At 44.0% G+C, this 16355-nt stretch overlaps 1 protein-coding gene across 8 annotated transcripts in view; it reads right to left on the bottom strand.

Moving 5' to 3' along the window:
• Positions 1-1856: 1856 nt before the first annotated feature.
• The window catches only part of PRICKLE1 (prickle planar cell polarity protein 1), a 113420-nt gene continuing 98921 nt past the window's right edge, over positions 1857-16355 (bottom strand). For 3 of the 8 annotated variants that reach the window (XM_024992310.2, XM_024992309.2, XM_059886791.1), the window contains exons 2-8: positions 13440-13621; positions 11646-11759; positions 10721-10858; positions 9932-10135; positions 8493-8679; positions 6731-7594; positions 1857-4159 (exon numbers count right to left, since the gene is read on the bottom strand). In XM_024992310.2, the coding sequence (XP_024848078.1) occupies positions 3297-4159; positions 6731-7594; positions 8493-8679; positions 9932-10135; positions 10721-10858; positions 11646-11759; positions 13440-13574 (2505 nt within the window). In that variant the 5' untranslated portion in view covers positions 13575-13621 and the 3' untranslated portion in view covers positions 1857-3296. Of the gene's footprint in view, positions 4160-6730; positions 7595-8492; positions 8680-9931; positions 10136-10720; positions 10859-11645; positions 11760-13439; positions 13625-16355 lie in introns of all 8 variants that reach the window. The other 5 variants (NM_001102534.2, NM_001428300.1, NM_001428301.1 and 2 more) reach the window with 2 other exon arrangements.

Raw genomic sequence — 16355 nt, 5'->3', positions numbered from 1 at the left:
GTGCTGTGCTCAGTTGTGCACAACTCTTTCCGACCCTATGGACTGGGGCCCACCAAGTTCCTCTGTCCACGGAATTCTCCAGGCAAGAATACTAGAGTGGGTAGCCATTTCCCCCTCCAGGGGATCTTCCTGACCCAGGGATCGAACCCACATCTCCTGCACTGGCGGGTGGGTCCTTTACCACAAGCACCGCCAGACAGCAAATCTCTCCTTGCACTTCTGATACTTATTTAACTCAGGAACTAGAAAGCCGAGTGTCGAGAATATCAAGTGCATACACAAGGTGAGTCATTCTCTCTTATGAGTACTGAAAGCAGTTCCCATTGACTTTTATCAGCATCCCTCCACGGGCTGTGTGTGCTCCAGTTTGGTCTGAAGTGAGGAAAAATGCAATCATTGGGGTTCTGTTTCACCCATGTAGAGACTAGAGGCAGTGTTTTAGTATTTGATACTTATCTTGGGGCTAAATTTTAAGAGTTTTGTGATGGACCAAACATTTTGTTAATGAAATCTATGAACACCTTTTAGCAAAGGTAGGCCTAGTTTTCTAGCCTAATTCTTTACAGGACTGCAGGGCGGCTGCCTTTCTTTCTTCCTTTGTAGACAGTCTTCTTTGTTATTGCTATCAACCAAGATTTAAAAGCTTTAAAGCTTACATTATTATTGTGAATAAATATTTCTGCATTTCCTTAAATCTTCAGCAGTCTATATAACCCTTATGTAAGGAAATGAAGAAATGAATGGGGTGATTACTACGAGGAGCAAAAGCAACTAGGACTTGAAAACCACTGAGGACAGTGACTGCAGCTTACACCTGCCTTTCTCCAGGCCAAGTAAGGCTGAGCATTTCATTATCCATCCTTTCAAGGCAAAGGTCTTTTCTAAAAGGAGGCCCACTGTTTGCAGCAAAGGTTCTGAAAACATCTTTAAAATCTGGAAACTTGCTCCTCTGTCATGTGAGATCATGAGGGAACAAGCACCTGCATTGTAAATAAGGATCAGAAGATGGCCTTCTTGAGGAAAACTGGTGAGGGCCATCAAAGTTATAAGTGCATAACCCTTCTCCCAGTAACCATGCTACTCAGAATTTATGTGCATATGTGCCAATGAAGGATAAAGTGTCTATGAGAACACTGAAGCCCATCACCAAGGGACTGGTGAAATAAATTACAGTATATCCAAAGGTAGACTACTATGAAGTCATTGCAAGAACACAGTGAGGTAGACCTATACACACTAAGGGGGAATAGCCACGTGTGAAGTGAGAAAAGCAGGTCTTAGCTGGTCTAGTTTCCTGCCATTTTAAAAAGCTACAGTAATGTAAATATGCTTTGAACAGCTGAAGGATGCACAACTAATGGGTAACAGTGGTTACCTCCAGGGAGGGGAACCAAGGGAAGCGGAGTGGAAAGGAGGCACTCCATGTCTTTCGCTTGTTTTAAACCATGTGCGTGCATTCTTTGCAATGCTGTTTTTAAAATGAATCAGAACAGGGAGATGATAATGAAGTTATTGAGAAAAGAGCTCTCCCCCACTGGCGTGTTTCTGAAGGGCTCTGTCTAGTCTGAATACCAAGCCTTGCCCTATCTAGGGGTGAGTACAGGGGATGCTGTTGACCGCTGGTTTTCCTACTGGATTCAGGGCTGCCCTCCCAGGGCCCAGCAGCTTTTCCCACACCAGTACAGGTGGGCAGCTCTGCCTCTGTGCCTCAATTACTATTTCATACAAGCTAGCAGGGCAAGTGGACGTGCAGGAGTCAAACGCTGGTCTGCTAATGGTAGAACAGCAAGGCTACTCAAAGGAGCAAAATGAACATGATCTGGATGTGTTTGAAGAGATCTTGTTCAGAAAGGTCATTTGTTATTGATTAAGCATTTATTAAATACCTTCCTAAAGGTCTGAGATACCACTAGGACACTAAGTTAGGACCGAAACATGTGCAAGAATGACCCACATTGAAGTATTAGCTCGTCAGTTCAAATCCAATGTAATTCCCCCTTGAAACAGAACCCCAGATTAAGCAGCCAGCAGCACAGAATCCTCTAATTTAAAGATTTTAAAAGAAAAACATAACCAGAAGGCCTGGTTTTCAAAACTACTGTTAAAGGCCAACGAATTAGCTGGAAGGGAGGGGTGAAAAGGAATCAACCTACAAAGCACTCTGCCATAGAGAGCAGATGCTTGTAGTTTTTTGGTCTCTTTCCTTGAGATAATCACTACCTTGCTGAAAACGGGAAAGGCACCCCCTGCCATCCCCAAGGAGAAAAAAATATTCACCCAAACAGCTTCTCCTTGTTTTTAACCATATATTCCAGGGGTATGTGTGGGAAGATTTTTTTGTTTGTTTTTACATTTATACAGTTTACATTGCTTGACCCATAAATAACACTTGTAAGAGCAATAGGGCCGTAGTTTTAAAGAGTATTTACATAGCCCCACCATGCATACAGAGCCTTTTTCATATTGAAAAATTGGAAAAAAAAAAAAAAAAAAAGAACTTTCCATCACTAGGCAATATAAATTTGACCATCTAAACTTATAAACCCTGACTAAGATACAAGCAATCATTTCATCCATAAATGCTGTTTCTGGTTCCCTAACAAATCTAGCACTGCAGTGTAACAAACATCTTACATTTCAGGGATATAAAAATATCAGCTTTAAAATCTGAACTGTACAGTATGTACATTAATATTTGCACCGTTAAATTAGGAATACACTTAAGTCTATGAAATACTACATTATAAATAGCAATGTTCTTTCCGATCTGTAGCTGGAGCTAATATAATGTTTACCTGGCTAATAAGGGCTGGAAGGGGAGGAGGTGGCCTTGCACAAGGGGATGCACAGTGTTGGCTGGGTCACATGACTACGTGCATGCCACACAACTGGACAGACCGTCAGGACCTGGGTCAACCTGGTGCAGACAAATGACAAACACTATTGCTTGACAAAGGTGGCTCAAGTTCTCCACCGTCTAAAAATCAACACCCCATCCAATCACCTCTCAACAGCTTCTTACGGATCTCTTGAGGTTTGGAGACCAAAGCAGCTGTATCAAATTGTGATGCACCCAACAGACACAAAAGGTCATGTCTACCTGGCACCATCCAAGGAGGGTAAGTGGAGAAATCACACCTTCCAAAGGTGAATCTGACACTGTAAACAGCAGTCGGGGTCTCACTTACATGGGCAAAGCACTTGAATCTATTTTAGCAACTTTCCTATGGAAGAAAAAAGATATGATTTAAGATGGTTAATGGCTAAGTTTAAATACAATCTCCGCAGCTACTACATTAAGAAATAATACAGTTTTTGCCCTTGTGTCCCTTTTTCTTCTTGGATTTAGTTGTCCTCTGACCAAACTGAGGAGTGGGGAGTGCAGAAGTTGGACTAGAAAGGTCGTCTGTGTAGTAGGCGTATCTCTGCGGCCGGGGCTGAGGAATTGGTTGTCCAAGAAAATACCCTTCTTCTTCCGAGTCAGAGGAGGAGGAGGTGGAGGAGGAGCACCAGGAGTCGTCGTCCTCCCCATAGAGGCCTAGAAATCGCGGTCCCCCCGGGTTCTGCAGGGCGTAGTCAGAAGTGGCGTGGGTGTACTGCCCATAGAGGTCAGCATTCTGGATGTAGGCCTGGATCTCCCGGGCACTCTTATTCTGGATAAACTTTTCGTAGTTATCGGGGGTGTAGAGCCGCAGCCTGTCCTTGGGAGAGTATTTTCTTTCTGTGACAAGGTTCAGGGCATTGTCTGAGCGGGACTTCCTACTTCTCCTGCGGCGATGGTAGTGTGACCTGGGTCCCCTCTCTTCAAAATGGTACACCCGTCTCCGAGTTCGCTCACTCATGGGCGGCTGCCGGATTTCGATGTTCTCATAGCTTCCGTTGTCGATGACATCATCTGAAAACTTGACCTGCTGTGGCCTGGACTGAGACTTGGACCTTCGGAGCACTGGCAGGTGAACCGGCTTCTCCTCGGGCAGGACTTTTTCTGGACACAGCTCTGAACTGAGACTCTTCAAGGACTCCGTGCTCCTGTGCAGCATGGAAGAGTTCAGAGTCCCCATATTGCTCATTTTCTCACAATCTTCTGTCTCTATTTCCTCAAAGTTTTGCAGAGAATACAACGATGGCCTCGGCTTGCTTTCTCCATCCACTGAAGCCCCTAAAAAAAAAAGCCAAGACAAGACGTGACCATCAATAATCCTAACACTCTGACAGTGATTACCAACAAGCTTTAGAAGCATTTTGAAGTGCAGTCTCTTGAATTTCAATATCTGATGAATAATCACTAGGCAAAACCAAGAGACATATATACTTAAACGAGAAGAGGTATGAATTTTATCATTGAAACAAGTGGCCCAGCATCTCTTATAAGCCCCAGCCATTTGGGGGCCAAACATGAGTTACAGCCCATGGGATGAGCAGCCAAACTAAAATCTCTTCATAACACTTCTGTCATTAATTTATTTACATGACACATAGAAGCTTCTGTCTCTCAATCCATTAACACAGCTGTTGATCTGAATCTCTCTCAAAGCAGTCCTTCCCTTTGCATGCACACGGCCACTATTATGGCCCTCTTCTTACGCCCACGCTAGTCTTCTCTTATACCTGGACTGGTAGTCGAACAGCCCAAGGGCCAGATCCAGCTCACAGCCTATGTGTGGATAGAGTTTCACTGGGCCAGATAAATCTGTTTGCTTCTCTGCTGCCTATGGTTTTTTTCCACAATGTAGAGTTGAGTAGTTGCAACAAAGACTATGATGTCCCGAAAGTCCTAGCTAGCCTTTTATGGAAAAAAGTTTGCCAAACCCCTGACCCAGGCCTTTATCCAATCTTCTGCTCCATCAATCCATAAACTAATATTCCACTTCCAGGTTAATTTCATTTTAAAACTTTGCTCAAAACTGATGATGTGCTCCTTGTTATAACAGGGCTCAGGCAAGTTAAGCAAAATGGACATAACCCAGCTGACGGTAAGCAACAACAGGGAATGCTGTGAACTGTTGTCAACTGGTGGCTACATAGCGTCCCAGTTTCTAAATAAAGCCTGTTTTTGAGCCTATCATTGTCAAGAAAAGTCAGCAATAAAACAATGTATACCAAATGTTGCCTATTTTTGATATTTAAATGTTGAAACACCTATCATATGGTCTAGCAAACAGGAGGTGCTTAGTATTTAGTCTTACCCACCATTCCTTAAGTCCCCTTAATTATAGGCTTTAATGTTGACAAGCCCAGCTGAAGTCAGGAGGGTAGCTGTCTTAACCCTCTGTGCCCAGCACGTGGCCTGGGGCCCTCCTGGCAGCTGCTCAAACCTTTCCTGCCTATGTTATAATGTAACGTAAGCTTTATGAAAGGATTAGTGTCATTCACTGAACTATGAAACTCACCAAGCAACAACCGCACCCAAAACTTGCGGCAAGTGTAAGATTCAGGAGGACTGGGGTCTAGGATCAACCTTATCTTTAAATACTTATATAAAGTTGGGCGTTTAGCATCTTGGTTTCTTTGGTGTTCTGTTTTTGTGTTTTTGATCACGCCACGTGGCTTGCAGGATCTTAGTTCCTCAACTAGGGATTGAACCCGGGTCATGGAAATGAAAGCACTGAGTCCTACCCATTGGAACGCCAGGGAATTCTCTAGTCTCTTGGTAATTCAACTTTCCACATTTGTAAAATGCAATAATATCCACTCTCTCAGGGTCATTGTAAGGATGAAATGTAGATAACTGATACAAACGTGTTTTGAAAACATTAAAGTGAAATTATTTTATAATCTGGGTTAAAAAAAAAAAAGACTTAGCTAATTTTGAGCTATCTATTGCCACAGGGCAATTCAGGAAAAAAAAAATGTTCTGTGCTTATGGAGTATGCATATTGATTTTAGTATCTTTAATTCATACAGAATGATCCAAAGAGTCCAATATCTTTCAAGTACAGATGTAGACTCCATCATCCCAATAAATTCATCTCTTCTCTTCAAAACAGGGATAACAATACCTGTCCCCAGAGACTGTACTGAAAATGTATTTTATATGTACGCATACACGTATGTGAGTGTTTGCTTTGCTATCTGTTCTGTTCGGTTGCTAAATTGTGTCCAACTCTTTGTAAGCCCACAGACTGCAGCATGCCAGGCTTCCCTGTCTGTCACCATCTTCTGGAGTTCGCTCAAACTCATGTCCATTGAGTCAATGACGCCATTTGACCATCTCATCCTCTGCTGTCCCCTTCTCCTCCTGCCTTCAATCTTCCCCAGCATAAGTGTCTTTTCCAACCAGTCAGCTCTTCGCGTCAGATGGCCAAAGTATGGAGCTTCAGCTTCAGCATTAATCCTGCCAATGAATATTCAGGATTGATTTCCATTAGGATTGACTGGTTTGATTTCCTTGCTGTCCAGGGGACTCTCAAGAGTCTCTTCCAGTACCACAATTTGAAAGCATCAGTTCTTTAGCGCTCAGCCTTCTCTATGATCCAGCTCTCACATCCATACATGACTACTGGAAAAACCATAGCTTTGACTCTACAGACTTTTGTCAGCAAAGTGGTGTCTCTGTTGTTTAATAGACTGTTGTTTTGCTACAGTGTGTAGCATTTAACTGAAACACCTTCCTTCCCATGGTCTACCGTTTTAAAAAACATAGCCCCTACTGGTTGCTGAACTGTAACTTTTGGCATAAACTTTTTAGTGGCTCCTTTTTCAAATACCCCATAATCCCCAAATTACATACCTGTGATATTAGACAAAGCCAAAGAATCCATAGAATCCCGAACACTTTGCTCTGGTTTGAGGTCTGACAAGCACTCCAGGGAATCTTCATACCACTGTGTTTGATCGTGATTGTATCCTGAAGCCCCATGGTCCAGATCCAATTCCTGGAGTCTTCGACTGCTCGCAGGGCCCGGGTGGCTGCCATAAGCTGAATCTCCTAGTCCATCTTGTGACTGTGCCCAATACATATCAGATTGGTATTTTTTACTTGCAAGGCTCTGGTTGTTTTGCTTCAACTCAGTCTTATTTTTAACCATGTTATCAGCTATCCAGTGCTCACTGGCTCGAATGTCCATCTCACTGGGCTGCTGCTGAAAGAGACTTTTATCACCAAACTTGAGGAGGAGCTGTGTCATATAATCTTCATGCTCGGCCCATTCTTCAGGGTCTTCGGGGGTTTCGTGCTCTACTCTGCCTTTCCAAAATTCTTCACTGACAAAATTTGCTCCTTGCCTGGAAAGGCTCAGATCGTCCAGCTTCCGAGAGAGGGTGTCGTCAGCATTGCCTGACAGGCCAGGAAACTTATAGTTCAGAGCAGGGGACAAAAGGAGGGACTGACGACACTGATCTGCTGACCGGCTGCTCTTGCCCATCCGCACACTTCTTCTGGAGTCTCTTGATCGAGCTGACTGGAATGCAGAGTCAGAGGAATCGGAGGCATGCACGTCTTCACCGAGGCTGCATGTCTTCGAGCAATAAATCTGGCCTTGTTTGGGGAGGAAGGGGCATCCCAACAGAGAGGTTTTGCACTGGGCACAGGAAAAGCAGGCCTCCGTGGCATGCCAGTGCTGCCCATCATAGGTCATCTGTGCGTGGTCCACACCTGTTTCGAGAAAGGAAAGAATCACAAGTTATGGTTCCGCCCTGACACAGAGGAAGAAGAAAAGACAGTCTGTGGGCATGAGGGCACCTTTGAGGGTGATGAGGCTGTCCTGGATCTTGATAGAGCTGGGACTTACACAGGTGTAGTTAATTCTCATTTATAAATTGATCTCTGTGCTAAATGTCTTTTTAGTTCCAGAATCCTTGCAGAGTCTCCCAGGTCACTTGCAGACATGTGCAAAGTGGCAGAAACTTTGAGTCAAGGGATGCTGCTGCCTCCCAGCTGAGGAGAGAGGGCGCTGCCTCTCGTGTCAGCGCTCACACCTCACACAGGCCCATTTTCTTTCCCACGTTTGCACTTCCTCTTAGTGATTTTGTTTGAAATGGCCCCAGCACAGAGCTGAAGTGCTGTCTAGTGTGGCTCAGCACAGAAGGCTGTGACGTGCCTCACAGAGGCAATCCACGGGTCAGATGAGCTTTGTCCAAGCAGGTGGTACAGGGCTGTTGACTGTGAGTTCGATTTAATGAATCAACAACATATATTAAATAAGGTGTCTTTAAACCAAAATACACAGGAAACAAGATTATCTGTTTGACTGGTTTATGACAATGGTTCAACCACAGGCTCATAGGAACTAACTCACTGTATCTCCAGGAGCAGTGGCTAGGTATTAGATAATCATGTTCATGGGGACTTAACAGATCACAACTGCCTGGGGAGACGAGAATCCAGTCTACACCCATTTATCAAAATTCATCAAACCGAAACACTTAAATCTTTCAGATTTCACTGTACATAAACTGTACCTCCATCAAAAACAAAAAGAAAGAAAAAAACACTGGATAATCAGAGACAGAGTGATGGGTAAGTGGCAAAGCAGGCTGGGCCACAGACGCACCAATATGCTCCCCGCATGTCTCGCAGTACTCTGCATACAGGGACTCGAAGCAGCCGCAGCAGAATGGGCGGCCGTCCTTCATGATGTACCTCTGCCCGCCCAGGACCGTCTCGCACTCCAGGCAGCAGAAGTGTTTCATGTGCCAATGCCGACCCTCAGCCTCTGTGCACTCATCAGCAAAAATTATCTTTAAAGAGAAACAAGAAACCACAGGATGAAAGAAATTCATTTTGAATGATTTTAAAGGCCAGGTTAAATGCATGTTTTCTGGGCAACTGACAGGCACTGGATCTTTGTTTCTTACAGCCCCAAGCTTACATGTAACTCGATGTAGCTACAAAACAAGAACAGAAATTGAAAACATTGAAAAAGAGAAACCAAGTGCATGCTTACAGAATTCTACATTGGAGTAATACACTTGGTCATATTTTTGCTCCTCAAGCACACTTTGCAGGCATAATCTGGCAAAGAACACATTAACACTGAAATAATTTAGTGGCCTGTGTACCTTTTAATAGAAAAAAAAAAACAAAACTCACTAAAGTGGCTGTGAGCCACCAGTTACAGTGATCTGGGTGCTGGACGAGTGAACAGCACTGATGCAGATAATGCTTCCTCGGACCTGGTGGCCATCTCCAGATTAAGGACTTTTTGATTTTTCCATATTTTTGGTTTCAAAAACTTTTCAAATAGCACATCATAGAAGAAACTTAAATATACGAAAATAAAAATAAGAAGTTTACTATTACTGATTGAAGCAGACTAGGGAGATATAACGAATAAATGCAATGAGGTCCCTGGATGGGGTGTCAGAATAAAACACAGACACGAGTAGAAAAACTGAAGAAATCCAAATAAAGTCTATGAGTTAGTTAAAATATTATACAATGTTAATTTCTTAGTTTTGATGCATATACCATGATTACATAAGATAATTAACAAGCTAGGAGAAGGGTATACAGGGACTCTTCATGATATTTTTGCAACTCTTCTGTAAATCTAAAATTACTTAAAAATAAAAAGCCTAAGGTAGAGAAACTTCATTTTACACCACCAGCCCTTCCCACACATGCTCCAGGGGTTAACCACTGTGAACTCAGTGTATGTCTTTACACGCTGTTTCTGAGTGTTTACAAATATGTATACAGTCTTGTTCTTCCCCTCTTTGACAAAAATAAGATCAGTAGTTACACACTCTTCTTGCAACTTGCTTTTTTCTCACAATCCATCAAGGACATTCTTGTCAGTGGACAAAGACACCTGCTGCCTTCTCTCCATCAGCCGCATGTGTTTCCATTATACCACCGTACAGGGTTATCTTAAAACTATATACACACAGCATACGCAGCAGAGACTTCTATTTGGCTGAGGTGTGAACAGTGGAATATTGGCTGACTAGAAGCTTATTTTTCCCAGTGTTAAGGGATGAACTTTTTTACCTCGTCACATGCTGAGCACCGGGGTTTGAGCAGCTCAGCATGGTGCCGGCCACAGTGAATTTTTCCATCCTGATAAAAATAGATGAGGTCGACCAGCAGCTCACTGCACGTGAAGCAGACAAAGCAGGATGGGTGCCAGCACACTCCCGGGCCCGCTCGAGAGGCAAACACTGCAATCTCACCTCCGTTTATCTTCAACCCACACTAAAAACAAATGGATTTCAATTTAAAATGATGCTTCTTCAATGACTGCAGTCTCTGCCTTTTCCACTTAACACTCAATCCCAAATCTCTCAGGGAAACTCATTTCTGTTCCCTCCTTCTAGCGGTTAAACAGCTCTTCACTGCAGAACTCTCACTCTCCACTGGAGTGAACATGCCTCGGCTTTACTACCTACCGCGCTGGACTGCTCACCGAGAACACTCGCAGTGGTTTTCCAGGGGTGGCCTCCTATTGGATATATTCTTGCTCTAAGAATGCACAGTAAAGGCCCTGAACGTCTATATTATGTCCCTGTGAACACGAGGCACACCCCAGCCCCGCCCTCCATGCCAGGACCTTAGGATTTCACCCCATGTTTACTTAAGGGGCTGCCTCCCCCATACACACAGCAGTGTGGCCAGTTGCAAACATGAATCCCCATTTAATATTAAGCTACGTTACTTTTCTTTCTCATAGTTTTTGGGTTTTTAGGGCTCATACCGATGCTGGCCTGGCTATCTGCTTCCTCCCACCTCTCCCCGCAGCTGATCCAAGACGTCACCACCCCTCCACCCAGAACTCGCTACCTGCTCGCACACGGCGTGCATTACTGCTCTGGACAGAAGTTTAATTGTTCCTCTTCCTAGTGCTTCTTTCTTCCGCTGAGCACTGAACACTTGAAGTTCTTTTTTCTCCTCCTCACTCAAAGTCTGGCAGTACCGCACCTTCACAGAAGGAAACAGAAGCACCCTCTGATGTACACAGCCTCCCTCACCAATTTTTTATTTCCAGAATTGAGTCTCAGGAAATAAAACAGCAAGTGTAGCTGGTCTGCCCTCATGAATCCCTAGTTTTAAAAATGACCCCATACCTTTAAAACGACAACAAATCTTGCAGCTTCTCTAGCAAAAGTGAAATGCAATCTGAAGGAATAGTCTGTCTGTCTTTTTTTTTTTTTGGCCACACCATGCAGCACGTGGGATCTTAGTTCCTCGACCAGGGACTGAACCCACACCCCTTGCATTGGAAGCATGGAGTCTTAACCACTGGACTGCTGCAGAAGTCCTTTATTTGTTTTAAAAAAAAAAGGATGAAAAGTTTAATTTAAACTTTTATCAGCAGAGATGCTAAAAAAAAAAAAAACCTAAGGCATTAAGCTTTCTTCAAAAGGTTTAAACTGGTTACCTGCCACCTTCATTATACATTCTACAGGCACTCAAGCCCACTGCAGGCCCAAAGCCCCATTCAGCTCTGACTGGGCGAAGGGGTGGAGAAATTGCAGGAATCTGTAGGTTCCTGATAACTGGTGGGTGGCTGCAAACACTATAAAAAACAAACTTGTGTTAAGTTTATTGCACTGACACTCTTTTCTCTCTTGAAGAATGGAGAGCTGTATTCTCCAGCCCAATTTTATCTGAAGAAAGGCAAAACAGTCTAAAGTTTATGGGAGGCATCACAACGCTGAGGGTGGATTTTTTTTTTTCCTAATTAGCCTTCTTCCTGTTCTTTTACCTCATTATCATGTGGTGGCAACTGGTACAAAAGCTGTTTAATTCGGTGCTTCTCTCCAGGGCTGTTAACATAAGGAACCTTTTCCTCTGGTAAGCAAGCAAAATAGAGCTGGATCTGAGGGAGAGAGGGAGGAGGATGTCAGCACACAGGAAGCGAACACTTCAGCTCAGTCCACCCCGAGAAGTTACCCTGCCCTTTAGGTAGAGCTCCAGCCTCTGACAGGATGTGGCTGCTGGCCGCTAATGAGAAGACCAGCTGAGCCAGGCCAGAAGACGTGCAAACCCCCAGTTAGCTAGCACCCAGCTGCTAAAGGGCTCTTCAGGAATGTAATTTGTAGTAACAATCAGGGGTATTATAAATTACACACCATAAAATATGCACATTTAATGCTACCATTCCTGAGTGATCTCCCTAGGGTCAGCCAAGAGAGTGCTGAGTGAACACTGGCAGTGACCACACAGGCTGTGTGACACTGTCCACAATCCAGCCACTACACAAACACACTGGATTTGCTCTCTGAATTTCACAGGTTGCAAAGACAAAAGCTGTTCTGTTAAACTTTGTAAACTCTCCCTTATCAGGTTCTCTCAAGCTTCAGCTTTCTTTGCTTCCATGGGTGCTGTTTTCTAAATACCTGGAGTCAATTTCCCCCAAACAACTGGAGGGAAGCTATAATGAGCTGTACTTAGTTCATTTTGAAAGAACTCAATTTTTGTTTGAATTTTTTTTTCTTTCTGTTGTATCTAAAGGAAACCCCTTAATGAATGCTGCAAAGGATGCTGCAGTGCTGAGGAAGAATGAAAATGATTCAAGAAATGAGAAGACTAAGGAATTTGGGGCCTGTCTGCTTCAATATTTCAAGATCTCACAAACCTACCCTCCGAAGCTGCAGAAAGGGCTCTCTCTTAAAGGTCTGTATAAACACTGCGTTCCTACCTGGAGTCCAGCTCTCCCCCATGTCCCAGTGTATCAGCCACCAGAGCTTGTAGGGCTGTAAATGCTAAACACCAGCTATGTGTGTACCAGGCACTGTGTGAGGCCCAGGATGAATCGGAAACCCCTCTTCTCAAGGGGGTGCCCACCAAACGGGAAACACAACCGTAACTCAGGAGCCCAACTGCCTCCCCTTGTTTCAAACTACCTTGGCCCCTGTGTCCGTCACCAGCAATTTTTTAACAAGTTCATCATTATAAGGATATTGGGAAGATAAAAACAGGTACACATAATGTTCTCATCTTCCTTAAAATAACAATACAACAAAGCACAAAATTAGCTCTTTAATTTTTTTTCCGATTCACATGGTGTGGTGACAGAATCTTTCCTGTGCAAGGTTATCAAAGGTCTATTTAAGCAGTGACTCTGAAATGGTCTCACAGCTCTGTCTCCTCTCTTCCAAAGCCCAGGCACTGCAGAGAACTGCCAGAGAAACTTGCCCCTTTTCTTTCATTACCTTTTTGTTGTTACTGAAGTTTTTCAAAAGGTTAGTAAATTCCTCCCACTCTCTCCAAAGGGACACCTAAGTCAGAAATCCACATAACAAAGGCAAAGGCAGCACTCTGGGTTTCACTCATCAGGGCAAAAACAGCATCCTTCTGGACCCAAGAGTATGAAAGGGATTGGAGACTTTCATTGAGAAACTAAGTGTGACTTAAAAAAGCAAAACCATCAGAAAAAAGAGTAAGGCCCGAGGACACAGCATGTCACGGAGGCAGTGACGTCTGATCACTAAAAAACAGAACACCAAAGACCTTAAATCACACTGAAAACCAGAAAAGTGGACGATGTGGTTCCCACCTGCTCGGGTCTGAGGCCTGGGGGTACCCAGGCGTACTCCTCCAGTGCGCAGCCCGAGTCATCATCCGATGTGGAGCTCCGCTGGCATCCAAAGGCAAGTTTGCTCATTTTGGGCTCCATCTCCAAAGGCATCATAACAGAGTCAACAGCTGGCTTCTCAGTCACAGGACACCAGACCGTGGCTGCTGTGAGCAATATAAGACAATCAAAGAGATGAATCTGAAGTCATGACTCTTACCCTCCAAGAGCTTTTATTGAACACATACGTACACACATTGGGGCCCAGAGAAAGGGACCAAATGACCAGTGTCACCGCCCTCAGGCCCCCAGATCTTAAAAACTACGGCTGCACGATGCGGAAAGAGGCCCGTTAGCAGCTCAGCCAAACTAGTTTATCTTCAGATGCCTTTAAAAGGTACTTCTCTACACACTGTTCATTAAAAAAGTTCTCAAGAAAATTGCACTGCTAACTAACTTCCCACAAATGAATCCCTGCGGAGCCCAGGAGTTGTAGGAAGAAGCTGGGTTCGAGCCTCCCGCCTTGTCCGCTCCTATGCGCTGTGAAAGGATTGCTCCAGCCACCCAAGTTGCTTCCCAGCATCTCCTGACCCATCTTCCCAGCGGAGGCATGCTGCCTGCCAGTACAGAGTGGGTCGGCTGGGCCACACTGCTTAGGTTTCAAGTTTCCAATAAAGTCTGAGAGGCACTGAACTTCGTTTACTCAGGGAGAAGAAACAGCACAGTTAAATTCTTACACAGCACATTAAATTCACAAGCCTTTATATCCATGGGCTACAGTCAGCCAGACATTCATTAATGAGTTCCTTCATAAGAAAGTCACTGAATCTGAGCACTAGGTTAAAATAAAATCCAGCGCGGTGACTATAAGCATTGAACTGTGTTAATGGCAGGCTTTCAAATGAAAAGCTCTGTAGTACCTGGTGGCTCAGTCGGTAAAGAATCTGCCTGCCAATGCAGGGAGACCCAGGTTCAATCCCTGGATCAGGAAGACGCCCTGGAGAAGGAAATGGCAACCCACTCCAGTATTCCTGCCTGGAAAATTCTATGAACAGAGGAACCTGGTGGGCTACAGTCCATGGAGTTGCAAAAAAGTGGGACATAACTTAGTGACTAAACTACCACACCACCACCCACCTACTGTGTGTGACATGCTCTCAACCTGCTGCTGGACACATGAGGTATAAACCCAGCTCTGAAAAGTCTCCTCAGATGAAGGCCTATAAGTGTTTAGACAGCAGTCCTGACCTACAGCCTAAGAACTTTGTTATCACCATGCATGTCCCTTCTAAGTTACTTCTGGTTCTTAAAAATCATCCCCTATTCCCAGTCACTAAGATGAAAAAAAGATAGAAGACTTTCAGGATCAGATGCAGCCTTTTATACTTCTCTCCAACAACAGCAACAAAAAAAAGAAATTTACAGGTAATTCAGTTCAGTTGCTTAGTCGTGTCCGACTCTTTGTGACCCCATGGACTGCAGCATGCCAGGCTTCCCTGTCCATCACCAACTCCCAGACCTTGCTCAAACTCATGTCCATCGAGTCAGTGATGCCATCCAACCATCTCATCCTCTGTTGACCCCTTCTCCTCCTGCCTTCAATCTTTCCCAGCATCAGGGTCTTTTCCAACGAGTCAGTTCTTTGCATCAGGTGACCAAAGTATTGGAGTTTCAGCTTCAGCATCAGTCCTTTCAATGAATATTTCTAGGAAATGACCTGCCCAAGGTCACACAGCTAAAAGCCAGAGTCTAGTCACACTGCAGCAAGTCTAATACATGGGACTTCTGAAAATTCTTCTGCTTTAAATGATCCTCTCATTTGCTTCAACAGGTAGGAAAAACACTGTCAGCCTGACAGTCATTTGTCAGTGACACTCTCAGTGCAACGCTACTTACTTACAAGTGTTAGAACATGTTACCTATTAAATCCTATGAGTACAAAAACTTACGACTTTTCTTTGATGAATCAAAGGACACTAAAATTTTAAAATTCTAACAGTTCACAAAAGGGGGGGGGGCACCAAGCACCCAAAAGGTACAATCTTTATTAGAAAAAGGAGTAATGCCACACAGAAGACAGTATTCCAACTAATAAACTTAACTTTCCTTCACCCTGAACAAAAAGTAAAGCTGACCTCATTTCCTGCCCCACCACTGGGGGGAACTGACCTTTTACACAAGACATCATTTCACGCAGGTGCACTTCATTCATGGCTCAACTGAGGGGAGGCTTTCTAAACATCGACACATTCCTCTTACCATTCAATAAAAAAGGATGTGTTAATGAAAGTCAGAGCACTTCTTGGATCTACTCTTTCCCTTTTGTTTTGAAAAAAATAACAACTGCATATCAAAGGGAGAAGAACAGAGGTTAAGAATTTAATTCATAACTCAAAACACCCCACTAGGAGAAAGGATGCCTTCAATGCTATTGAACCCAAATCATGAACTATGCATGTCTGTCCTTTGCCAAATATGGCTGAAAAGGGAGACTTGAAGGTACGTGCTCTGCACAGACTTACCAAGAACATAAATATTAAGCAGAACCTAAAAATTAAATGTCATTGTATTTTAAAACAAGAGAAAACACCACAAATTAAGACAAATGAATTTTCCATGCTAGCACAAAGATGCAGATTGCCAAAGAGCTGAATTATCCTTATGGCTACATTCCTGATCAGCCTTTGGTGGCAACTGTACAGTAAATACTATACTAAGCAATCAGCACTCGATGCCACGGTCCCCGTGCTCCCAATCACCTGGGTGTGCCAGCCGCGTCTCCAGCCGGCAACTCCCACAGCCATACCAGCCTCACCTCAAACTGTGCTGCAAACTGTCATTCAGCACTCATGGTGAAGCGATGAGCTGAAGAGCACGAGTGAGATGGGTGCGGCTCTC

This window comes from Bos taurus, chromosome 5, assembly GCF_002263795.3.
Source record: "Bos taurus isolate L1 Dominette 01449 registration number 42190680 breed Hereford chromosome 5, ARS-UCD2.0, whole genome shotgun sequence".
In the NCBI taxonomy this organism is placed as follows: domain Eukaryota; kingdom Metazoa; phylum Chordata; class Mammalia; order Artiodactyla; family Bovidae; genus Bos; species Bos taurus.
The sequence above is the reverse complement of the archived record's forward strand: the minus strand, read 5'-3'. Positions and strand labels throughout refer to the sequence as shown.